The 25,921-nt window shown below is 36.2% G+C and overlaps 2 protein-coding genes across 2 annotated transcripts; one reads left to right on the top strand and one right to left on the bottom strand.

Annotated features, from left to right (window-relative positions):
* Positions 1–3,555: 3,555 nt before the first annotated feature.
* Positions 3,556–18,260, top strand: LOC141591855 (uncharacterized). The gene is made up of 19 exons (XM_074412343.1): positions 3,556–3,778; positions 4,183–4,846; positions 6,216–6,416; positions 7,005–7,088; positions 7,563–7,622; positions 8,132–8,176; positions 8,352–8,551; positions 8,770–9,255; positions 9,703–9,793; positions 9,886–10,080; positions 10,158–10,247; positions 11,314–11,376; positions 12,247–12,321; positions 14,870–14,920; positions 15,336–15,413; positions 16,489–16,623; positions 17,248–17,355; positions 17,436–17,501; positions 17,818–18,260. The coding sequence occupies exons 2-19, from the start codon at positions 4,517–4,519 to the stop codon at positions 17,890–17,892; spliced, it is 2,433 nt and encodes an 810-aa protein (XP_074268444.1). The 5' UTR covers positions 3,556–3,778; positions 4,183–4,516; the 3' UTR covers positions 17,893–18,260.
* A 433-nt stretch (positions 18,261–18,693) lies between these two features.
* On the bottom strand, positions 18,694–24,867 carry LOC141591854 (uncharacterized). Its single transcript, XM_074412342.1, has 8 exons — positions 24,449–24,867; positions 23,470–23,682; positions 23,182–23,382; positions 21,530–21,637; positions 21,288–21,425; positions 19,878–20,129; positions 19,210–19,530; positions 18,694–19,119 (listed from the first exon to the last, which is right to left on the bottom strand). Exons 1-8 carry the CDS (start codon positions 24,794–24,796, stop codon positions 18,955–18,957), a joined length of 1,746 nt encoding a protein of 581 aa, XP_074268443.1. The 5' UTR covers positions 24,797–24,867; the 3' UTR covers positions 18,694–18,954.
* Between the last annotated feature and the right edge of the window lie 1,054 nt (positions 24,868–25,921).

Here is a 25,921-nt window from a genome sequence, read left to right as displayed (position 1 = left end):
GAATAGATAAACAAAATAACAAATGACCATGACGAAGGGAGTACATATTTATATTATAGTTTCATTGTTATAATATTGAAAGTCATCTTTAGTCTTTATTATTAAATTTATTTTTGGTTTATGTGGTATACTCTTTATTAGTGAATTTGTCTTTCGAATAAGAAATTTGAAGAGCAACGTGTCCTTCCTTGGCTCCCTCCAAACAAACAAATTAATGTTGGTGATGCACTTAATATATAATATCGCATTTTCAAAAGGAATTGAATGCATAAGTTAAGATAATTATGAATTTTTTTGTCAAATGAGCGAGTCACAAGCAAATGAGGGTTTAGAGCATCCAATTGAAAAAGAGGTCTTCTTCCTCTTCTTTATTTTTTCTAATTTTTTCATTGGGTATAATATTTTCTCTTATTTTTTGCCACATTTTCCAATTTCTCATCCTCTTCCTCTCTTTTTCTCCACATCAAAGAGGAGGTTGTGTTCCTCTCCTTTTCACCTTTAAAGTAGGACCCCATCAGAGCACCCACATTGAAGAGGATGATGCATCCTCTTAGCACCTTATCTCTTCTAAGAGGATATCCTCTTCAATGTGGGATTAATTTTAACATCCTCTTTGAAAGAGGAAGAGGAAGACTTCCTCTATTTTTAGAGGAAGTACAACATTGGCCCTTGTGTCCACTCCCCTATCAAATTATTGCATATGCATTTTATTTTATATAATTATCCCATCAACTAATATTAAAAAAGAATTAAAATATGAAAGAGAAAGTAAAGAGGATCCTCTTTGATGTGGGAAAAAAATAGAAGGAGGATGGAAATAGTGGAAAATGAGTTGGATGAAAGAGGATGTGAGGTGTCAAAAAAATAGTGGGAAAGAAAGAAAATAAGAGGAAGAGTACATACTCTTCAATGTGGATGCTCTCACACTTTTTCTCTCTCATATGACACAAGGGCCAAAACAAGGACATACTCCATAAATAGAGGGTGTCTTCCTCTTCCTCTTCAAAGAGGACACTAAGAGGATGTATCCACATTGAAGAGGACATCCTCTTAGATGAGAGAGAGTCCTAAGAGGATGATGTATCCTTTTCAATGTGAGTGCTCTTAGCTAGGAGCGTGTATCCCACTGCAGGATTGGAAATTTTAGTTAAAACTTTCATTTTTCTTCTCGAGATGACCTATGACATTACTCTTTCGTCCACGATGAAATGTTTTGCCCTCTAAAACCCTAACTATAAATTATGGCTCCACCAACATAACTCAAATATGCTACCCATACTTTATAAAATACCTCCAACTTAACCAATACATTATAAAATCTTCAATTAGTATACTTATGTCTCGTTTGGTTGCCCCTTCTAAATCATAAGAGTTGTAAAATCCCATGAATTAGAAAATTGTAACTTGTTTGGTTGCTCATTTTTTGCCATGATGTAAGAATTCTATTTTCCAAGGAGTTTCAAACTCTTCCATAATGGAGGAGTTGAATTACCTAGCCCCCCCTAGGTAATTGCAAACTCTTGTGTAATTGAACTCCTACATCAGCAACCAAACAGATTTAGCTAATTCATGTGAATTTAATGTGAGAACTTAAATCCCATGAATTCGATTTTCCGGTGGAATTGTATTCCAACGGACAATCAAACGAGGCCTTAATTAATTAGGGTGTTGATTTTCGCAGTACGCATTTTACTCAATACAGTACACTTTTGACGGTTTTACCCTTCTCATTTGTCACCCTCATTGTACTACATTGAAGGAGAGAAAGAAAAAAAAAAAACTTCACATAAACAGTACCATCGCCCCCACCCACCATCCCTACCCCCGACCACCCACCGCCAGCCCCTATCGCTCCTCTTTCACCAGTTCACCACCATGCTCATCATATCATTGCCCACAATCCCCGGAGACCCACCGGTAGCCAACTAACCTTGTCGGAGGGCCACCATGACGCCCATATCCTCCAGTCATGCCATCGTCGACCTAGCCGTTGCTTCGCCCTACCGGCGATGGCGAACTAACCTACTCTTCCCTCTCCTTTACGGCTCACGCTCTTTCCTCCCTCCACATCAAACGCGCCCTCTCACAAACCAGCGCCTGCCGCCGTTCACAACCATGCACTCCGGCAACCCCAACCGTCCTTTATCAGTTAGGATTTCAGAGAATTGGGTTTTGAGAAAACCTGAACAAAGAAAATTACTCATAACGTCATACTGTACAAAATTTAATCAATAATTTGCTATTAACTAATCAAATACACGTTTTACTGTCAAATTAACATCCATAATTAATGACATTTGATTAATTTAAGAAATTGTATAGTTAGGGTTGAAGAGAATTGGGTTTTGAGATTTTTTAATCAAAGGGTATGCAAATGGAAATATTTGCGTAAAATGTACTGTAATGAGTAAAATACGTATTGCGAAAATAAATTACGATTAATTAATATCTCCCCTTAGGCCTGTGTTTATTATTTCCATTGAAAAATTTGGATTTTAAGCAAGGTGCCGTTAATTTGAGAAAAAAGGAACATACATCGGATGTACTACGTCCAACCTTTTTTGTTTTTGAGCATATATGTATATTTTTTGAACTTATTACTTCAAACTTTATTTGTTTTTGAGCATATGTATATTTTTTTTGAGCTTATTAAAGTTTTTAAGTTAGATTTTAATTTTTTTCCTTCAAAACTCGAATTTTACTAAATTTATATATAATGTTTTTGAGTTTATTGTAATTTTCTAGAACTTAATGTTTAAATGAATAAACTCAGGAACTTTATAGTAAAACTCAGAATTTTTAAAACAAAACTCAAATTTTTTGTTATAATGCTCAAAAACTAATGAATTAGTGATAATATATCAGATGTATAATTCACCTACTGCGTTAATTTAGCATTCACCTAAATCTAACAAATAAATACCAGAAAATAAAGCCAAAATTAGTAAGCACAACAGTTTCATCTACCCATTAACTTCCATCATTCATTCAACAACAAATATATATTCTCAAACGGCAACTTTTACAAGTAGATATTCCTACTTTTAATTGCTTTGATGATCCATTTTCCACGTTGACCATATTTCCAAGTGACCATGCACTTTGATCTTTGTGGGTCCTCTTTCATATATTAAATGTACGGGTCATCAAAGGACATATGTGATAATTTTACGGTAAAATATAAGCATAATGGTATAATCAATGTTACAACTTTTGTTAACTTGTTTTTGTTTTTCCAATAATGATCATATTTGGCTGTAAAATAGTTGCAAAATCTCATCTTATTATTTCAGACCAAAATAACCCGTTTGAAGAGAGACCGATTGTTAAATTATTTATTTATTATTAAAATATCTATTTAATAACAAAATATATATTTTATCGTTTAAGACAGAGTATCCGTCTTAACATTAAAACGGCTAAGATAATAGTATCCCATTTGAGTATTTTTAAGACACACCTTTAGTTCTCCTTCCGTCTTATTTTATTCGTTGGAAGTTTAGGACGGAGACACCTGTATTAATTAAAATTTAATTAAATATTAAAATATTTATTGCCATGATTTGAAGGTGTTCTTGCCACTTGCTTGTGTTGAAACTCTTGACCTTTCCTTTACATTTTCTCCTTCCTTCTATTTTTGGTCACTTTTTTTCCTTTTCTTTTTCTTCCATCTTTCCATTTTTTTCTGGGTTTCTTTGTACAACTGTGGAAATCATCATCACCCTCATCCTCATATAATAACTAATAACAACAATAATCATACTAATTTGATGTTAAGGTATGAATTTTTAACCTTCTAAAGTTAATTTCTGTTAATTATTTTGATGGGTTAGTTTCCCTTTTCCCTTTTTTGGTTGTTTTATGTTCCTTGATCTGTACATATGTTGAAAATTTACAATTTTTTTGTTATGGGTAGCTTAAAGTTCTGAACTTTATGATAAAGGGTATTGAGAATCACAAATTCGTGGTTAAGACCGTCCTAAGTTAAGACAACACTCACAACCGATTTAAATAAGGCAAAAATAGAATCTTAAGACGGTCTTAAGCAAGACCGACTGATTGAAAATATGACATGGGTTGTGAATGGTTTAATTGATATTTTATGTAGGGTTTGTTGTTGTGCTACGTTGCATTTGACTGAGACAACTTATTTAAATGTCGTTTTCGATGTTCTGTAAACAGGTAATTGATTGTATAAGTTGAGAAAGACAACATCTTTGCTCCACTTCTTATTCAAGGTGTATGTATTCTTTGATTGGGGGATTAATTGAGATATTGGAAAAGTATTGATTGAATTTTATGGTTGTTGGGTTTGTGTAATTTTAGAAAGTTTGCCATATCTCGTAGTCATAGAATCAAATTGTTGACATTAATTAGTTTTGGTTTTTGTAAATTGGTAAGTCATCCAATATCGGGGTTGGAATTGGAATTGGAATATTGGGTTAGTGTTTCGGTAATGGTATTAATGAATGAACTAGTGCTTGGAAGATGAAGAGTGAGCTAAGATTGTAGGAAGATGGACTTGAAGGAGGATGGTGATTTGCATGTAGAAAGACCAGCTTCGCCGTTATGGGTTTTACACCAGATTTCCGAGGAGGCAGTCAGGGTGGCAAGTGAGTATTTAGGTAGCGCGAACACGTCACCAGTTTGGACGGGACATAGGAAAACTCAGAGTGAAATAGTAAGCCAATCACACCGACGTAGTAATAGCTTTCAGAATTTGAAGACTTCGTTATCTAAGGCTTGGCGATGGGGTGGAAATTCCCAGTATGAGAACCGGAAGTTCAATTTTAATCCTGAGGTTCTGGCAAATCAGAAACGACAGTGGTATCAGCTTCACACCCAGGTACTTTCGTCATTTCGTGTATTGAACTATTTGTATTCCTTTGTTGCCTTTAATTGTTTTCCATTAGATAAGCCAACTGATGATTCACATTTACCAAGTATGAAACCAGGCGCATGATTCTTGTTTATTGCAGTTCTTGTTGTTTGTATGTATGCCGTGTGACAGATGTTTTTTAGCATCTTGGATGAATTCTTATTGCTAGATTATTGTTAAAACTTAAAAGTATTAAGAGCAATGGTCTTACATCCTCAAAGATGAAGGTAGAGTAGGAGAAAATGGTTGAAAATAAATGTTCATCTTGATTAAGCCTTTGGAGTCTTTATGGTCAAGTGTTGCTATTTACTACAAATGCTATATTTTAAAGCAGTTGAACATACAAATATATAATATATAATTAATCTTGTATGAGACCCTCTCATTCGAAGACCAGCTCAGTACTCAAATACATAATAATTGCTGATATTCCTCGTTTAATCATATGGATTATTAAGTCGGTCTCACAGTGGGATGTTCCCTTTGTTCAAGTTCTGAAAAGTTTTGCTGCGAGCAGGTTGAACTCAGTAAGCTCTTTGCAATCTCTATCTGGGGCTGAGAAACTAATTTTAATTTAAGAGGCTAAGGCTTGTTTGTTTGAGTCTGCTAAGCCTTCTTGCACTGGGGCTGAATTAGAGGCATTGGCTATGGGTGGTTAATTATCTACATTGACTAAAGAATTTTTTTGAGGTGGTTGTGGTGAAAAAAGGACATTCATTTATCTGTTTTTAATGAAGAAGCTCGATAGACTGTCCCTAAAACGATTTGTACCAGTTTGTAGGGCATTATCTTAGTGGTTAACTTGTAGCTTGGCCAAAACCTTTTTTGATTGCCTTTGATCATACATGAAGAAAGAACCAATTTGGTCTAAAATGAAAAAAGGTTGCTTGAATTAATGTCAAAGTTTACATTAGAGCTAGGCAAAATACATCTGGTATGGTTCATAGATTTTAACTAAATGATACTCCGTATATAGACTCTTCTTCTGAATAATCTATTTTTGTCTCTTAGTGGTGTTGCAAGAAATTTTCTCTCTCCTGAATAAGGCTGACGTAAAATAATGCTTAGAAATAGTGCCGCTTAAGTTCATTTCCCTTATGCCTTCCTTTGCAATTCTTCAGTCCTCAGAATTAGTTTATGTTTGCTGCTACTTCATTGTATCTCCAAGTAGTCTGGTCTCTCGCTGGTGGAAGGATATGTTGGTACCTGGTGGGACTTGTCGTGATACTGATTTTTTATCATCAATTTCTTATGTAGAAGTAGAGTTTTTGGATGTATTTCAAATCAACGTTAACTTCTTTTGCTATTAGTAATGGATATGTTACTGCTTATCTAGGACCGTACGAAATACAAGGAGCCTACTTCGCTATTTGAGCACTTTATAGTCACGGGTCTTCATCCAGATGCCAATCTTGAAGCTGTTGAGGATGCCTTTGCTAGAAAGAAAAAGTGGGAGTCTGATATGATCCGAGCAAATGCAGTGGATGGAAGACCGTCATATTATCGTGAGCCTTCACCTCCTTCATTGGATCCTCAGGTTCGAAGCTTAAATGATTTGTTTTCTCGAGATGCATGATATATTGATTCCTATTTCTGAAAATTGCTTAGATATTTTCATTATGTCACTAATATTATGCACATACTCGTTGCTGTACATATTTGAATTGTGTAGTTCCAGTTGGATACAATTTAGTTCTATATGACCTGTATTCGGAGGTGGGTGATCATTTTTATCTTTGCAGCGTTTGAATATTATGTAATACGAACTGCTTACTGTACACGTAAATTTCATATGAAAAGTGCTGAGACTGCTGACTATAGTTATTTTGATAAGGAAACTTATAAATTCATATATGGCTTATGTTTCTTAGGAGCCTGAGTTATTTATGCTTTTATCTGCTAAGAAATTACTGTTGACATTTTTAGTGGAGGTTGATTTTGTATTGAAAGATCCTTGATTAATTATTTTTTGAGACTCGGCAAGGCATGCACTTTTTGCAGGCGGTAGTTATTTTTGTTTATTTATTTCAACAGAGCAATGCCAGTTCATTTGTGAAATTTTAAAGGCCTTCTTGAAACTTTATAATCGTGTCCTCTTTAAAATGGGTCCTCATCTTGACTGTAGGTATTATTCAAGTATCCACCGGGGAAGAGATTGCCAATGCGCGTGAAGGATTTATGTGCATTTACGTTTCCTGGAGGTGTCAAGGTCTCAGTTTCCACTCAAGATTATTATTTTTGATAATTTGGTTGACTTGTTATGTTTGCTCCAGAGCTAAATAGTTTTGGGTGATATTACATGAAGGTTTGGTATTATAGACAGTATATGTTTGTGCTATGCTCATGATCAATTAGTTTTATGTCGGCTTATCTTTAGATTTCTATAATTGAGTTATAATTGATATGCTCTTGTATTATTCGATCTATGCCTGATATTACGCTTCAAGTGTGCTATTTGGCGTCTCTAATAAGTAACTGGTCGTATGGATAAATTTGCCTAGACTCTAGTAGTCTTTCCTGTTTTGGATGATTTGTTTGGCTCTGCCCTTTTCAGTCTTTTCACATTTTTATGCTTTCCAAATCTTTTCACTGATAGTGGCTGATATCATATGCTGAACTCTTCTTTAGTTAGCATGATTTTTATGCATCTTCTCTTACAGCATATTTCTTTGTAAAACTGCAGGCTCGGCTAATGGAGAGATCTCCATCCCTGAGTGACTTAAACTCCCTTGTTTATGGACAGGTAGATTCATTATTCAGTTAATGGGCATATCCGCATATGTGCATAAGATATGTGACTCTTTAGTCCAGAGAAATTGTTGCCTAATGTATGTGAGTATAAATTGGGTGTGGTGAATCAATTTCTCTGAAGGGTTGATCATTTTGAGGTGTACTTTATCTCTTTTGGTTCTTATTGCATACATGATAGGATTAAGATATGCATGTTTGATATTATTAGAGGTGATTCTCGCGTGTTTGTGACGTCGGCATTGCCAAGTCTCAACTGAGTGGACTAGTGGAGTAGGATTAAACAACCAAGATGAGATTAGCATAACTAACGTGGTAGTTGAGTTATGTTGTGTTCTACTATTCAGTGAAACCTTTATTCTGGTATCATGCAAAGCTATCAAAGTTAGAAGTGATTTTCTGCTTACTTTGTTCACGTGTTAGATTACTTGCCTAGTGTCATGTATCGGTTGCATATTTGTACCTGCTAATCTTTTTATTGGTCTTTGCCCTGAATTAATACAGGAGCACATGGGAAGAGATGATTTGGCCTTTGTTTTCTCACTTAAGGTGAGACCCTAAATGTTCCCTTCTGACTGTGTAGTGATATTTCTTGTTCAAGTGTGACACAGAACTTGCAACCTCGGAGAAGCAAATAGAAGTGTTTCTCTGTATCTTTGTCATGCAAAAATGAATTCTTGTGATGGTTGATACTTGATACTGGACATTACCTTTCGTGGACCAGGCTGCTAATAATGGAACAATGTATGGTGTTTGCCTACAAGTGCCAGAAATTGTACAGAGGCCACCAGCTATCTTTGGTTATTCATCACCCCTGTCTCAATCGTCTCTGGGGGGCAGCCGGTTTTTAGTTTCTGCTCCTCGCTGCTATTGTTTGATCACTAGAGTTCCTTTCTTTGAGCTTCATTATGAGATGCTTAACAGGTTTTCCTATTTCCTGCCTCTCCCCTCTTTTTCTATCATGATCTCATAAAGTACAGCTATTTCATGTTGGTACTCATGACCTTGGTTTGAAATCCATTAGCATTAAGACTGCGCTTGAACCTTTTTTTACACCAAAAAAATAAAAATAAATAAATTCCTTGCCATGTTTGATTATCTTTCTATTGAATATTTATAAATTACTTTTTTTTTTGTGGCAGTATTGTTGCACAAGAGCGTCTGAATCGGATAACCCAGTTTGTCACTGAGATGACTCTATATGATTACTCCCCTTCCATTTCAAGAGAGCAGGATCAGTTTCATGGGAATTTTGATTCACCAAAGAGGGAAGGCCTTGGAGATTGGATGTCATCAGCAATACCTGTTGATAGTGCAGTAGCCCTCACGGCTGCCGCAGCTGGTATTATTCCTGATGATGGGGCCCCAATAATTTCCCCAAAGACCCTGGAGTCTCCACCATCAAGTGGGTCTACTAGTGAAATCTCAGAGTTCAGTCCTGCGAAAGAGGCAGATGGGCGGACAAGCCCTCAAGATTCTGATGATCATTCTTCTGATGTATCTGAAGGTCGTGCCAACGGTTTTGGTGGACTTTATGAAAATGGAGCAAATTCCCCTGAGGCCACTTTGTCATCTCACTCGGATAACCCGAAAATGGAGAGAAGCAACAGTTCTTTGTCATTATACAGGTGGTTCAGTTAGATTTTCTATCTTTGACTTTACAGAAACCTAGTTTTTTACATGTTTCAACGTACCCAGTTCCTGAAGGCTGTAGCCTCATAATTATCCTTTTACATGAATTCTCTTAGAACAAGTGAGGTAACAATATTATCTATTTCCAATTAAGCAAAATGGCTTATTAAACTGGTTTGTGTTTCTTGTACTTTGGAAGAGAGGCCATAGGATACAACTCCCAATGCAAGTTTCATTATAACTCTCTTAGAAATAGCCTCTGTGCCTATTTTAACATAGGGGTAAGCTTCCCCCCCTACTACCAACAACCACGAGCACTTCTTGGCTTTCACTACTTTGTCCATACAACCGGTTCAACGTGAATTAAGATCATCAAATGCATACAACAGTCTCATATTAGTTTTTGTAATATAACCTACAGTTATCCTTGTCTGTTCTGACAGTTCAGTAAGAAGTGTGGATGAAGATAACGATTGTTTCTCTAACCAAGAAAGTGACTATTCTGGCGATTTCATGACTATGGAATGGGCTAAGGTTTGTTATCTTAATCCTCTTATTGAAAGTTGCTACTATTGATGTATGAAGGTGGTGGTTTACACTTCAGTTTGTTGCGGTTTCACTTGCAGGATAATAAGAACGATTTGCTACAAATAGTTTTTGCTTATGGAGCTATGCCTATTCCTGAACGGGGGAGCGATATGGTTTTCCAGCCTCTTGAACACCTGCAAGCTATCCAATACACACGCCGTTCAGTTTCTGATCTTGAATCAGTTGACAGTTTCTTAGATACAGACGTGCATGATCCTGTGAAATCTGCAGAAGTATGGTTTTGCATGGCTTTATTATCTTCTACAAGTGTCTCATTTGCCAGGGTTGTGTCTAAGGTTCTGAGTTTCAGGTTAATGCAAGGTTAGCAGCTGCTGAGGAAGCTGTCGAATTATCTGTTTGGACAACTGCAACCCTCTGCCGTGCCCTTTCTCTTGACAATGTAATTCTCTTATGAATATTAATTGTTGTTGACTTAATACATAACTCTTACATAAGTTTCTGCATAAACTATGTTACTCCCTCCTATTCTCAATAACCATCCCTATTCATGGAGGGCATAAGAATTAAGGAAGGGAGTATTATATGGTAAAGTATTGTAGTGGAGGTAGTAGATTGGAGAGAGGGAAGGTATTGTGTGGTATTACTGTGGGGTGAGGTAATTAAAATAAGTATTGTTGTGGGGTAAGGTGATTAAAATAAGATAAAGTGTGGGTATTGTTGTGGGGTGAAGTGATTAAAATAAGTATAAAAGTTTACCAAAAAAAGAAATAGGGAGAGTATTGTGAATAGATGAACAAGGAAAGGGGGAGAGTTATTGAGAATAGGAGGGAGTATTTTTTTTTCAACTTTCTTATTTTTGTAAAAGAAGTTTCCTACATCTTGTTGACTTTGTTAGCTACATGTGTATTGAGAACCAGTCGTATTTTCCTTTACTTTTTCTTTCTTCATTTTACGTGTCATTGACGATTTCAAATGATTCATCATCATTCGTGTTAGCCAACCCCAAATCAATTTGGGATGAAGGCCCTATTTCTGTTGTTATTGGTGGTGGTGGTGGTGGTGATGATGATGTATAGTAGTCATAGTCGTAATAAGATAGTTAGCATGTTGGAGAAATTACTCTTTCTTGGAAGAAAATAGTAGTACCTTTTTGTATTGTACATGACTTCATAAAGATGCACTTCTTGAATTGGGCCGATGCAATAGCTTTTTATGTGTACATTATTTTTTTATACATAAGTACATAACAATGTTAATTTGTACTGAAATGTTTGTATCTGTGGGTATTCATTGATCGTAGGGTCTAAAGTTTTCCAACCCCTAGTTTACAATTATTTGAAGTAATTTTTTCAAATGCTTTGCTCCTTCCTAATTTTCTTTTTATTTAGATATTTAACTGCAACTGTACAAATTGATATACACTCTATATACTTTTGAACTAGTCGGTAATTTGAAGACCTACTATTAATATTTAGTATGACCACATCACATTTTCTGTTTTTCAGATTTTAGCTTTGCTCACAGGAGTGTTGCTGGAGAAACAGGTCATTGTTGTATGCCCTAATCTGGTCAGTTATTCTTTTCTGCAAAGAAACTCTATGATTGTCTTCAGATGTTTTGCGAGAAACTTATGATTGATTTGTAGTGCATGTTTGGTTTTGTTAGGGCTTAAGTCCGTAAGGTCTTAGTGTTATTTTTTGCTGCCTTGAGCTGAAAAATTGTGCATCTTAGTGATAGATCAACTTTGATTGTCACCTATCAAGGTTTTTCTCTAATAATACAATATGATGCAAACTTATCGGGGTGGTCCTGTTATTTTATTTCAAATTTGGCTTGCATGATGAGAGAATAGATGTTTTGACGAAATTGATGAGCCACCAAGTCTGAGTTGGAACTGGAGAAGACTGACAAAGAAATATATTTGTTTATTGGGGACGTTTATGCTATTGCAATGAGGACGTTACAGGCTGTTGCAGGGAGAACGTTCAGGACTATGTTGTTGAGTGAACCGTTAATAGTAAAAATCTTAGGGAGTTTAATGATGAAACCGAAATGGAAATTTTGCAGCTAACTAAAATACTATTACAAAAGTTATTTGTGACTAAATGACGCAAAGTGACTACTTTGAGAAAAAGAACTTTAGCAGCCAGAATTTGAAGCGACTCAAAAATGGCTTTACTGACATGACCAGTAAACACTGACCCGGAAACAGAACGACCCATTAAAGCACACCCAAAGTGACCTGAACCCATAATAACCTGATGATAATACACCGGCAGTGACTTAATTGGACCCCGACATAAATGACTGTTTGGCAATTCTATTTGTGACCGTATGTAGGTGCATTAAACTTCGAGATGCCAAGAAATCTGTTCTATTTCTTTTGCTGGATTTGAGTATAACTGCTGTGTTCTCCTTGGTTACTTTGTCTTCTACAGGGTATTCTCTCTGCTGTGGTGCTGTCGCTCATCCCCATGATCTGTCCATTTGAATGGCAGAGTCTCCTTTTACCGGTGAGTTGATATTATTTTCACATCATTGACGCACTGGCCTCTTCTGCTTCATTTTTTGTTATTCACTACTCCATCATTGTTTCGTACACCTGTATGATATTATTGCGTTGCTTTTACATGTTGTCTGCTATCTAGTCTATCACAGTCTCGGGGTGCCCACTTTATAATCAATATTTGCTTGCTGCTAGATCAGTATTTCTTATCTTGTACTTCCTCCGTTCCATTTAATTCTTTACGTTTGCTTTATACACATATGTCAATGCACGTTTTCTTTCATATCTTCATCTACATGTTACTAAAAATTATAGAAGTTTGCTTTTCATACTCCATTCGGTGAGACGATCTAAACAAGATCTCACATGACTATCTTTTATGTTATATATTATAAGTTGTATTGGAGATTCTCCTTACTAATGAATAGTGCCGAAAAAGCAAACGTAAAGAAACAAATGGAGCGGAGGAAGTATATAACTACCGCAGTGTTAAGCTGCTTTGATAAGGTTAAATCAACATTGTTAAAAGCCACTTTTCACAGCTTGCAACAGAGTGTGGGAAAATTGTTGCATAAGTTTTTCAGTTGAAGTGCAATTAGTACCATAAGAACTTCTACTTATTACGTCAGCAAGTAAATTTACCTCCGTCCGTTGTGAACAAAGTTGAAATACTCTTTCCTTTGCATTTGATTTCACTTGGGAATGGTGCATTGTAGTAGAGAGGAGGGGGTGGTAATGGGACCTGGGTAACGGGTCATTGTGGTAGATTCTGGGGTGGGTCATTAAGGGAGTGTCAAACACGGCTGTTCCCCCATGCGGGTCATTTAGCTTCTGTTAATTTCGGGTTTGCTTTTATCGGTTCATTTCGGGTATGAGTCAGTTAAGGTCAGAGTGACGGCAGACCATTTTCATTACCAGTAAGCTCAATCGGGATCAATGCATGCTAAGCGTGATTTCAAATTATTCATTTTGGATAATTTCGGCTAGGGTCCTATCGGAACCGACAAAATTCGTGTCATGTCAGGTTATTTGGGTTTTGGTTGGGGTATTTACGACAGGTTATTCGGATTGGATAATGTGTCAGGTATAATGGTAATCCCAACTATGGTATAAGTCTAACTTGATTATGAAATTGGGGCGTCTCAGCTTGATTCCATTAAAACTTTCTCTCTGAAATTTTTAAGCATGAAATCCATACTTTACCTGTCCCTCACCCCCTCTCTCCACGGCCACACTGCCTAAACACCATTTGTGTCACCCATACATCAACTTTCCCACACGTCCCATCCCCTACTTGTTGCCTTTGAGAACGCTAAGTAGGTGGGGTTAGAGGTTGCTGGAAAGGGTAGGGGTAACTTATGTGAAAATACTAAAGGGTGTAAAGGTAATTTGAGCTGTAACGCTAAGTAGGCGGGCTTAGAGGTTTCTGGTATTCCGTAATTATTTTCCCACAATTTGGGAATTACTAGGTTTGGTGCCCGGCTACGCCCGGGCTACTTTTATTTAAAGTTTAAATTTTATTTTCTATGAAATATGATTTCTCTAAATTTGGTTAACACATACATTTACAATTTATATATTTTGAAATTATGATGAGAGGTAAAATTAATCAACAAATTATGAGACACGTTCACCTCTCCCGCTGTTAATATTATTAGTTTCACTACATCCCCTGTTAATACTATTACGTTCACTACTTCTTCGGTTACTGTTGTTTGTTTTACTATTTCTGCTATTTTTACGGTTAACCCGTTAGTTTTGTCAAGCTGTATATTTAAATTAATTAATATTTTCTTAAAATCGAATTGTTAGTTAATTTTTCATACTCTTTCTGTTGTTTCTACTGCTACTTTCATTACATGTGTTGTGATTATTATTACTTTCACTTCTCCCGCCGTCATTATTTTTTCTTTCACTACTCCCGCATTTATTATTGTTAATTTCACTACTCCCGACTCCCATTGCTACTAGTATGACTATCACTACTCCTGTTGTTATATATTATTGTTGCTTTTACTACTCACATAGGAGGTTACTATTATAATAGTTGATTATCTAGTTGTATTAGAGTTATATATTTAAATAATTCTGAAATATTAGATTAGAATATTATTTAAGAGTAATCATTATTATTTACTAATTAAATTACAAATCTAATGAATTATGTAATATTATATTTTTTGGACATCTGAATTGATTTACTTACCTTTTAATAGTTTCCAAAATATAACATATACTTATATTATATTTATGTATGTTAAATAATTAACATATTTATACTAATTAATACCATAAGTGGGACCCGTTTATTTAAAGAAACTCGCCATATTCTAATATTCTCTAAATTTATACTTTTAATCAAAACTATATAATATTTACATTGAAGTCCCTTGTTCAGGTCCATCATACGGCGCTAGCGATTTAAAACTATATAGTATAATTTATGTGCATAGATTTATTTAATTACATGTAAGTCCCTTGGTTTCTGGAATTAATATATAGTATTGATTTTGTCACTGATCTTTTTGTTATTGGGCTTTAAATAATTATTACAGATTCTCCCAGAGAAGATGATTGATTTTCTTGACGCTCCGGTTCCTTACATTGTAAGTTTTAAATAATTGTCACATGCATTGTAGATACCTTTTAATTTGGGTCTGTACATATTGGTCAAGCTAAATCAGTTGAGTACTCAAATTTGAAAAAGAAGAGGATGTTAATTATGATGGCTCCTTTGACAATCTGACATTCCATCACCCCTTCCAAGCAGCTGTTTTCAATGGTCAATGTCGCACCCAGAAATCAAGATATGTCTGATTTATGTGCTTAAAATGCCAAAAATGACTCTTTATAGTGAAAGACATCCTGTTTTATGCTCTTGTCATAGTGAAAGCATGTCTTTTTGTCATTGGCCACTTCACATTCATATTTATTTCATTCTTAGTATTGGCAAGGCAACTTCATGTTCTAGTACATTATAATGTTATCATTTTATAGCTTCCGTAACGATTTCGCTTGCAGGTTGGAATACAGAATAAACCAGAAGACTTGAAGATGAAGACTTCTAATCTTGTCCATGTCAATGTGGGAAAAGACCAGGTATGCATTCTTGGATATCTATAATTATGCCACACACTGTTATTTGGAGCATGTGATCAAGGAAACGAAAATGCTTAGGCTCCGCTTAGTGCAGTCATCAACTGATATTGATCACTGATTTCATGTTTACTGAATGAATATTGACGATGAATCTATTATATGCAATTGTGGATGTTTTGCTGTACATGTAAAGATTGAGTTGAGGAATGGGGCGTTGAATATATAGGAGTTGCATCTCTTAAAGATTAGCTGAGGTCTGAGGCGAATCGCTTTAGATGGTTTTGCTCTTTAGCGACAGACCAGGTGGTGCACTGTTTAGAAGGATTGAAGTGTAGAAAATGAAAAGATTGGGATTTGCGAGGGGTAGAAAATATAGATAATGGTGGCTGAAAGCAGTATGGGTCTACGCAAGATTGAAGAAAAGTTGGTGTTAAAGTGGGTTGATTGGAGGGAGGAATTTACGTCGAGAATGGAGTTGGGCGTCATTTTTTGTCTCGTTGCATCTTTTTTTTTTTCTGGCTTTAGTTTCCGTTGAAATTCAACCTAAAAATTTATACTTTAGTACTTAATCTCTTAGCTATCCTTCCCTTATTACTTTTTCCCTAGATTTTTCATGCACTTACTTCACCCATATAAATATCTGCTTATGTTTGTGAGAACATGCTCTTCATTTTGTGCCTTTCCCCTTTTTACACTTGTTTAGTCTATCGTGCTTCATTTCCTTCATTCTGCTTTCCCCTTTCTCCCTTTTTCCCATTATTGTAGTTCACATCGTCTATTAGGACCAAGGATTTGTTGTTGTTAAACATATCTACCTCAAGGCTCTAGTAACGTAATGTTTCACGATTACTACGATCTCTCTTCTTTCGTAATGTTTGCCGCCTACCCTTGCATCCCAATTGATGGCCAATAGTGATTGCCAGGATACTAATATGGAAAATTGTTCACGAGATCAAAAATCTGATGCGGCACAATATCTTTCCATTCTCCCAAAATGGCAATCTATTTTACTAAATTTCTTGGTTTTCATGTGTGACTTGTAATATGGAGAAACTGCAAATTTATATTCTTGTAGGTGAAGACGTGCTCCTTGCCATTACTTCCTCGACGCAAGGAGCTCTATTCCGAACTCCGTCCAATCCACGCTGCATTGGCTAGTCAATTCAGAGTAGCTGAAAAGCATCCTGTATACAAGTGTAATGAAGTGCAGGTAATTACGTATTTCTCATTATAGAAATACTACTTCCTCTATCCCGTTTAATTTTTTTAAATGTGTTTTACACACGAAACCAATATTTATATAGAAATATGATGAAAACTAGAGAGCTTGTCAAGTAAAAAAAAAGACTCCACGTTTTATATCGTTGTTTTGGAAGTTCTATCCGTCTTTGAGTTTTGACATCACGTTGTATCTCCGTCGTATTATTACCATCCAAAATGTAAAATGTAGCTGTGCTGTGCCGTAGTTTGGGAACAAGAGGTCTCCTCCATGTACATTATTCAAATTTAAATTAAATCAGAGTCCTACCGCACATTGGACCTGACTTATCCGCCCCTGCAAAAGAAGTTATGCCTACCCCGCTAATTGTCCATAATCTGTTAATCTGCTTTTTCGTTAGCCACAAAATCCATGTTAAGCCCGGCCCGAGTCCACATTCGATCAACTCCAATAACCTTTTGTGTCAGTATGGGCCACATTTATGGCACAAAGACCGAGATCAGGTTGGATGCCTGTTTCCAAGATCAAGTCCCAAACGGAGATCTAATACCATGGTTTCATCTTCTCTTAATTGTTTTCAAGCCTCATCTTAATAGCGTGCATGTTTACTTACAGGCTGAAGCTGCAACAAAATTTACAGACGTAATGAACAGATACATGGAATCCCTATGTGCGGATTTCAGGTCTTATTCCATCACCAGTGTACAATCAAACAATGATCGGGTGAGTGAAAAGAGTTTGATGCTACTATTGTGAGCAAAAAGTTTGAGAAATTCATTTTCTCACTTATTTCTTGATTGTAGGTCTCCCTACTTCTGAAGGATAGTTTTATTGATTCCTTCCCTGGCAGAGATCGATCTTTTATCAAGGTTTGTCTTCCATGGCTCTAGCTCCATCTTGTTTTATCAAAATCAAAACATTTTTAAAGGCAACTTATTCTTTGAGAAGTGTCTTTGAGAAGTGTTTTGAGAAGTTTTTGCATTTTCAATGGTATCAAAGATTCCCAATTTTTTTGGTTATGCATTATGATGGAATTAAATGACCCTAAAATAGTTTGTTTGTTTTCGTAAAGTAGACTTCATTTGATGCAATTTTCGTCAAGGGTTGTCTGTATCACGATCTCTTTGTGTACTGCGTTGAAACAAGGACTTCATTGTTTGTGGTGTTTGGTTATCCCATTTGCAGCTTTTTGTAGACACGCAGATGTTTTCTGTCTTATCCGACTCTCGCTTGGCAACGTTTGAGCACGAAAAGTCGTGATCTAATCGAAATTCCGGCGAGAAAAGACAGCCATGATGCATATAATGGTCTAATCGTACGATATCAGGCACGCATATTCTACTACATATGTCAGTTGATGTTTGTACAAACCAGAAGGCGAATGATCTGCATAATAGTTACTACTACAATCTGGGTTTGTAAATTATGAGTTTTGTAACATAATGTCATAGCCTGAGTATAAATATAGCATACACAGTTATTAGGATCTGATTGATCATCATCCCGATATTTATAGAAGAAAAAAACATGAAGCCTGTGGTCTAACTCTTGTAAATGCCGTTAATTTATGTAATACAATTGTTTCTTTTAATTTTTATTTATTTATTTAATAATACTTACTATAGAGAGCCTGTGGTTTGTTCACACATTAGACTACAAATTTGCAACCTTTCCCTCCAGCAATTATTGTTATGCAATATACAGTAACGATTGTCGAAAACAAGTCTAGTCATTATTATTATTATTATTATTATGCTGTATTATTATTATTATTATTATGCTGTACACGGTCAATTGTCGAAAACAGTTGAAATAAATAACACTGCCTCAGCCCTCAGTGATGGGAAAATTAAGGGATAACAAATTCAAGACATTAAAGGATAACAAATTCAAGACACTGACGATCCTCTATTGGTTGGGTTACTATTACTTGGATAGGAATATAGGATAGCATGATCGAACCTCGATGGTAAGAACCTACGAAATGTTTGAATAAACAAGTTTTATAAGCGAAACGCATAAAATGTTTGCTAATATAAAGGAGAAAGTTCTCTACATGTATATAGAAAACAGAATTACTGTGTTAATTACCCCATCTGTAACATTAACATTTCAACTGCAAATACATGGAAAAAAAATCTGAGTACAAAAAATATTTCTTTACAATCCTGAATAATCCTGCCAAGTATCCTACCCATGATCATGTACGACCCTACTAGTTTATGATGATCCTACAATTGAAACTATCTTACAACGATCCAGATAGTTTCCCTTACTTTGGGTCGATTTACATCGGGATTTAGACAACTATGGAAATTTGCATTACTTTTCCTCCTCGGAGTCAGAATCGGCAAAGACAGTTTGAGGCTGGGTCTCAGCATAAGCGGGCGCAATGAACTTAGGATCCTTCTCTGCCGCCTCAGCATGCTTCAGTATAGCTTCTCTCGGATCTTCGTCCATCCATGTCTCCTTCAACATACCTCCTTTCTGAAATGCAACCTCAAATTAATTTTATTCAAAAAAAGAAAAAGAAAACACCTAAATAAAAAAATGTACACCATCAGAAACCAACATTACCTTGAGAAGATATTGAGTTAACAAGCTTCCGGAAGAGGTGCCAGTTCTGCCACCACAGCCAGGTCCAGTCATGGGGAGTTCAGGCTTGTGGGATTTCATAGGGTCCTTCAGTATCTTATCCCTTTGCCGTTTGCGACTTGGCTGATCTCTAAACAAGGGGAGCGCATGCGGGTTGTGTATAACTGGCTGCACCTCAAAGTCATCGACCGACTTTGTCCTTGGTGCCCGAGCAACACAAACAAGAGCCCCTCGCTCGCTCATGGTTGGATCATACAGTATGTGTGTTCCTCCTTGGTGTTTATCTCCGACAGTAGCAAAAACCTACAAGCACAGACATTGGATTAGCATCATCTCTGAATAACTCTATCCAGGTCAATCTCAAGCCATGTCAGCTGATTCCTGTCCTGAATATACGCCTTAATTTAGAATATCAGCCCTCCCTTCGCAGTATATGAGACGGTTGTCCATGATAAGATTATCATGACTTGACCATAGGATACTTAGCCCTTAATTTCAGTAAGTGGGTAAATGTGCATATGGCCATATGAGAGTATTGTTTTTAATACGAGACTGCCTCAGGAGACTAACTGGTTCTCCAAAAATGGCATTCAGCGTTTGAATGATATTTGGACAAAAAGTTGGATGGAAAAAATAACTAAAAACAATACCTGATTTAGTTTTGGATGCCAAGCGCACTGCACGACACTGCGTGTTGGAGAGATGCCAACCCTTGATACTAGTTCAAGTTTTTCCCGATCATAGAAGCACAACAAACCACCTACTGCGCTATCTCTTTCAACCGAAGTACCAGTCAATATCAGATCTTCCTCAGGACTAAATGCAATATTTGTTTGAGCATAATTGTTTGGTAGATCTTCAAACACCTTAAGTGACTGCTTCATTTGGCGCAAATCCCAAACCTGAAAGACATTTTATGATTAGCCTACATTCAGAGAATTTATTCTCAATATGCAAAGTACACACTCTGCTTAAAATATAAGATACTTTAGTCAAATGCACAACAATAAAAGATTTTTTTTTTTTGATAACTATGATATACTTCTAAGGGGCACCAAGGGGGTGACGCCCATATACAAAAGATATCATAGAAGCGTCGCGCATCAGACAATGGGAGCGACTATCATATACAAAAAGACACCCTAAATGCACCCATATTCACAATGAGAGAAAATAACTACGCTCTCAAACCATCATGCGTAATCTTCTCAACAAAAGTAAAAAAAAAGGCAAGTTTCCACTTGGGGAGTCATATGACTCAAAAATACGATGGTTCCATTCAATCCAACTAGATCGCCAAATAGCCAAAAAAACCTTCTTTTTTTCAATCTTATCTTCCAAGTAGAGAGTACAAAATCCGTGGTTCTAGGATAGACCTTGCTTTCTCCAAAGAGAGACTGAGAGAGGATGATATTTGATAAATTCTCATCACAGCGAGAACATCGACTAGCAAGGCTAAAACTTCACCTTCTGAACATACCTGTTGTAGGTATGTCCCCTAGGTTATTGCCCAAGCAAATAAAACAAGCTTTAGTAGGAGCTCTATACTTCCTAATCTCCATGGCTGGGAAGTCGTGAATTGTCCGCTTTTCTATAAGATTGCAGAATTTTTTTTACACAGGAAGATCATGTATGAATGTATGATCGTGCTTCCAAATTATTTTATCATATCCTTGTCATTCAGAAGAAAGCAACACCGAAAAACCTCGACAAAAAGGGTTCCTCCCAGTCATTCAGAAATCTGAAGATCAAAATATAAGGTATGACCGTTGTTTTCCCACAAGACAACTTTCCTCAATTGTGGCTTCTTTTTTAGAAGAGATTCCAAAGAGGTTAAGAAATTGGCTTTTAAAGTGAGGTCTCTGCACCAAATATTGTGCCAAAATAAAATACTCTCCATTTTCCATTTGAAAGGGGTCACAAGGACTAAAAAATTTAGAACCCAAAATAATTGATTTCCAAAGGCACCATGCCAACTACTAGTCTCCTTACTCCAACCCAACAGCCTGATAATCATAATACAGATGAGTACAGTACACCAATGGGCAATGGAGTATTACCTTCAATGTGCAGTCAAAACTTCTTGATATCAGATGCCGTCCATCATTTGAAAACTTCAAAGCAGTGATATCATCGGTATGTGCACTTTGTAGATGAATATCCGGTCTGCTTCCCCATCCTGCCTTAATATTCCAGATCTGAATCATAGAAAGATATTCGTCACATTAACGGAGTTAGACGATATAAAGTTGGTACAGAAAAATTTTAAAATTAAAATCTTCGAACATCAGAAAAGGTGTACCTGGATAGATCCGTCTCCAATTCCACCAGCAATGCTTTTTCCTTCACGTTGCCAAGTGCATGTTGTGACTGGAACTCTTCCGGGCCTCGCAAGCTTTGGCTTTATTACCTATACAGCGCAAGGATTTTAGAATTGATGATAAAGATTCTACAGGCAGGGCTAACAACAAATAGAATGCTAAAGGTAACAAAAAAAGGTCAGGAGATTTTCCATTGAGCTCAAGCAGACAGCATACAGATGTAAAAGGTTACATTCACATAAGAAACCCACCCTTCCTAGAAAGCTAATGAAATCACCACACGATATTACAATAAGATCTGTATAAGGGCTAAGGGAGGTTGACAATTCTGAGGCTTGAGATCTGAAATTACACAAATTGATGCATCCTATTTTAAAGTGCCCTTTATTAAGGAAACAAATATAGTTACAACACAAACATTTATCAATCATCAACGCCTTAGAAGACAGAAGATAGCTCCAAACTCCTCTCCCTAAACAGAAGAAAAATAAAGAGAATGATGTATGGAGGGTTCCCTGATTTTTATTGTCCAGGATAATAATGGTCTGCTCCCTTGTTAACAGCTAAATAAATCTCAAGTAGAAAAAATAAATCTCATGCAGACAACCGTTCAGGCAATTTATGCATCACTATTCACTACAGCAATAAGCCACCAAGCTAAATAAATCTCGAGTAGAAAAAATAAATCTCATGCAGACAACCGTTCAGGCAATTTATGCATCACTATTCACTACAGCAATAAACCACCATTTGTGGCACTTCTATCTAACAGAAGCTTTCAAGCAATGTCTATGTATAGTTTATAAAAAATAAAAAAAATAAAAAGCAATGTCTATGTTCAAAGTCTGAAATAAAACTGCAAGTCCTAATTTAGACAGATGACATAGCTAGCGAAAAATTGAACTTGTCAAAAACAAAAATCAACAGCTGAAGTTTAAACAATAATACGCAGTTGCTAAGTAACCATTGGTAATGGGAGAAGACCATGGCTTACACTTTCTACTTTTTAGTCGCCCGGAATTATGTTATACAGTAGCATATAATTCCTTGAGTTTATATGCAATATAAATTAACTGAATATAAAATTATACACAAGCAACAGTCCACCCAAACCCTAAAAAAACTGAGCAGAGTTTGAGACTCCATACGTCAGGGTCACAATTGCTATCCAATAACACTCAAATCATGATGGAAAAACGCCCGATCAATCTACTTCAACACTTGTACATCGCACAAAATTTAAATTATGAAGTTCCTGGTTCTTCCCACGCGGTGCTGCGTGCATGTGCATGACAAATTCTTGTTTCCCAATCCCAGTACCCAATTAGTCCCGTCCCCAACTCCATGCAACGTGTCCTACAAATATGCACGCGTGCTTTTTCCCTGTTTTCCTCCCTCTATCTCTCTAATACCCTATGACCTGACCCACTCCAGCTGTTAACTAACAGTTTTATATCATTATTGGCTGAAGATTTGACAGACAAAGTACAAACCTAACACAAGACATTTGCTAACAGAATTAAATGCACATAAACTAGGGAAATTTAGACAGAATATCCATGCAAAGAGGAAAAAAACATGGCCTAAACGTTAACTCAGCAAATACTGTGAGAATACATGTGGAGGTGGGTACCTGTTTTTGGCTATTGAAGTCATTTACATCCCAAATCCGAAGTGAACCATCTTCAGATGACGTCAAGATGGTCTCCTTTTTATTTGGGTGCCACTCTCCACAAGTCAAACCAGTTATGTGACCCTTTGTGTTCTTTAAATCACGAATATACATATCCCCCTTCACAAACTCGCCAATGGTGAGGCCATCACGATCAAAAATCTGATACGATGCATAATATTCAGTCAGTTTCACCAACATATTCTACAAAATGAATAGAGGGTGAACAAAAGGAGACGAAAGCAGTACCTTAGCTTGAGCGGAGCCAGTGACGCACAAAAAGAACCCAGCCGTAGGACTCCAACTAAGAGCCCGAACTTGGTGCCCTTCAAAAGGCTCTAATTGTCTAAATGAAGACAAATCTCGTTTCATTCCTTGAAAATCATACATTCGAACAGTATAGTCATAACTACCAGAAAGAACTCTTGACCCTGTGGGATCAACTGCTAAAGCCGAAACAACCTGTCAACAAGTTCAAATTTTTTCAGTTCAAATCACTATTTATTCAATCATGAACACACATATAACCCACCAATATGTCGGACACAAGTACCACTTGCTTTTTAAACTGCTTACTGGCTGACTGCTGACTGACCCGAGCCAGTAAGCCACATACAAATCAATGAAATCATCATCAACAACACAGTTGGCGTCATTCTAATCGCAGTAGGATCATTTCTTCTACTTTACCAATCCCTTACCACAATTGAACACAAACACGACAATCACAAACTACTTATCACCCATTTGAACTACACTCCTACATTAATCAAATATCAATATAACATGAATTTCGCAAGACAACTACTCCCTCCATCCCATTTAGTATATTTTCCCATCCTCCCCTCTTAATTTATCCCAAATTATTATCATAGTAAACATCTAATGATAACGGACAAGATATAAAGGATCAAAACAACGAAATAACGGACAAGATATAAAGGATCGAGAGGGAGTCGTAAATTTCAGCTCCAAACCAACAAGCTAAACAACAACACCAACTAGTCTTGCTTAAGACAGCAATATCCATTTTAATGGTAGAACGGATCCAAATACCACCGCTTGATGATAATAAGACAGTAATCACTCAATATACCCTCAGAACTACAAATTAAACCCTAAACATCAACATTAACTCCCCCGTCTTAATCATTTGTTTACCTTTAATTAAAATACGTCTCGCAAATAATAAAGACTAATTGAAATAGAATAGGTGAATTAATAATACCTTAGTATGTCCCTTCAAAACAATCTCATTGCTCAAAGGAATTCGAAACGGAGTGTCATCCTCGTCATCGTCCTCATCATCAGTCACCTCAGCTCCCACACGCGGCGGCGGTGGCGGTCCAACCAGGGGCTCATCATCGTCGTCATCGTCCGCCGACGGCGGTGGCGGCGGCGGTCCGATAGCAAGATCATCATCAGTAAGTTTAGGGTTAGGGTTAAGATTAGGGGGTTGGGAACGAAGAGTAGTGTTGTGAATAACTTCGAGAGGGGTTTGGGATTTGGATTGTTTGCCGAATGATAAAGGGAAATGAGCTCGTATTCCGTCATGGTTTTCTGCTTCGTCCTCCATTAATGGAGATTGTCGATAGTGAGTTAGTTTTAATGGAGGGAGTCGGGGAAGTGATAAATTGTTGATCGAAAATTGATTTTTTTTTTTTTTTTAAAAAAAAAAGGATTTTATACATTACACTTGTATTTTCTCGATTTCCTCCTGGTATCCCTCGGTTTTCTCGATTTTACACGGTCCTTCAAGATATTTTGATCGTTTATATTTTCATGTGCGTGTTAGCGTTTTTTTTTTGTCTTATGTACATATTGAGTGTAGCTTAGACTGAATCTTATTGTTTATTTTCCGAGTTTTATTTTAAAGGTTTTTAGTTGTGCTTTAGTATAAAGTTTTTGAGCACATTTACTAAAACACTAGCGTAGATCTCCGTGCTACAACACGGTATTTTTTTAGTTTTGTTTTATAAAGAGACATTCTCATTAAATTAATTGCATAAATTAGCTGTATCTTTAATATTATAATGTACTAATATAATCTTAGTAAGAGGTAGAAAATAAAAGTTCATTACAATCAAAAGACACTTTAAGTTAAGTTATTTTTGTCTTAAACCATTTTTACTTTATTATAAAAATTAATTCTATAATGTTATATCATTGCATGAAACTAATTTATGACATTAAATTACAATTAAATGATGTAAAAATGTACTCCCTCTTAGTCTGATTGTTGGTTTCCTTTCCTTTGGGCACCAAAATTAAGGAAATGAATTTGGACCACACAAAACACCTTACCCCACTTGCAATTGAATTTAGACCACATAAAACTTACCAAAAAAGGAAAGAGGAACCAACACCCGACTAACATGGAAAAGGAAAGAGGAACCAACAATCAGACAAGGAGGGAGTAAAATTTAATTAAAACGCGTATAAACCTTATAACAAAAACAGATAAAAACAGTATACCACGCACTTAAAAAGACGATTTACGAATAATTAGACTAATATGTTTTTTAATTAAAAAAATACATATAAATTGTTACGTACTTTAAAATATAGACCATATTGGTGAAAGATAATATAAGAAACATATTTACGTAATTTTAGGGTGTAAGTGATGACAATAATTATGTTAAAGACTGCATTAGAAGAAGTTTGCGTAATTTTAGAGTGTAACTGATGAAAAATAATA

The sequence above is a fragment of the Silene latifolia genome, chromosome 7 (assembly GCF_048544455.1).
Source record: "Silene latifolia isolate original U9 population chromosome 7, ASM4854445v1, whole genome shotgun sequence".
Classification (NCBI taxonomy): Eukaryota; Viridiplantae; Streptophyta; class Magnoliopsida; order Caryophyllales; family Caryophyllaceae; genus Silene; species Silene latifolia.
Note: the sequence above shows the minus strand (reverse complement) of the source record. Positions and strands in the feature narration are given on the sequence as shown.

Excerpts from the sequence above, each read along its gene's own strand:
- LOC141591855 (XM_074412343.1), top strand. The coding sequence starts at position 4,517 with ATGGACTTGAAGGAGGATGGTGATTTGCATGTAGAAAGACCAGCTTCG. Across the intron at positions 11,377-12,246 it reads TTGTTGTATGCCCTAATCTG|GGTATTCTCTCTGCTGTGGT; the intron begins GTCAGTTATTCT and ends TGTCTTCTACAG. Across the intron at positions 17,356-17,435 it reads TACAATCAAACAATGATCGG|GTCTCCCTACTTCTGAAGGA; the intron begins GTGAGTGAAAAG and ends TCTTGATTGTAG.
- LOC141591854 (XM_074412342.1), bottom strand. The coding sequence starts at position 24,796 with ATGGAGGACGAAGCAGAAAACCATGACGGAATACGAGCTCATTTCCCT. Across the intron at positions 21,426-21,529 it reads TTGGAGACGGATCTATCCAG|ATCTGGAATATTAAGGCAGG; the intron begins GTACACCTTTTC and ends TCTATGATTCAG. Across the intron at positions 19,531-19,877 it reads GGCATCCAAAACTAAATCAG|GTTTTTGCTACTGTCGGAGA; the intron begins GTATTGTTTTTA and ends CTGTGCTTGTAG.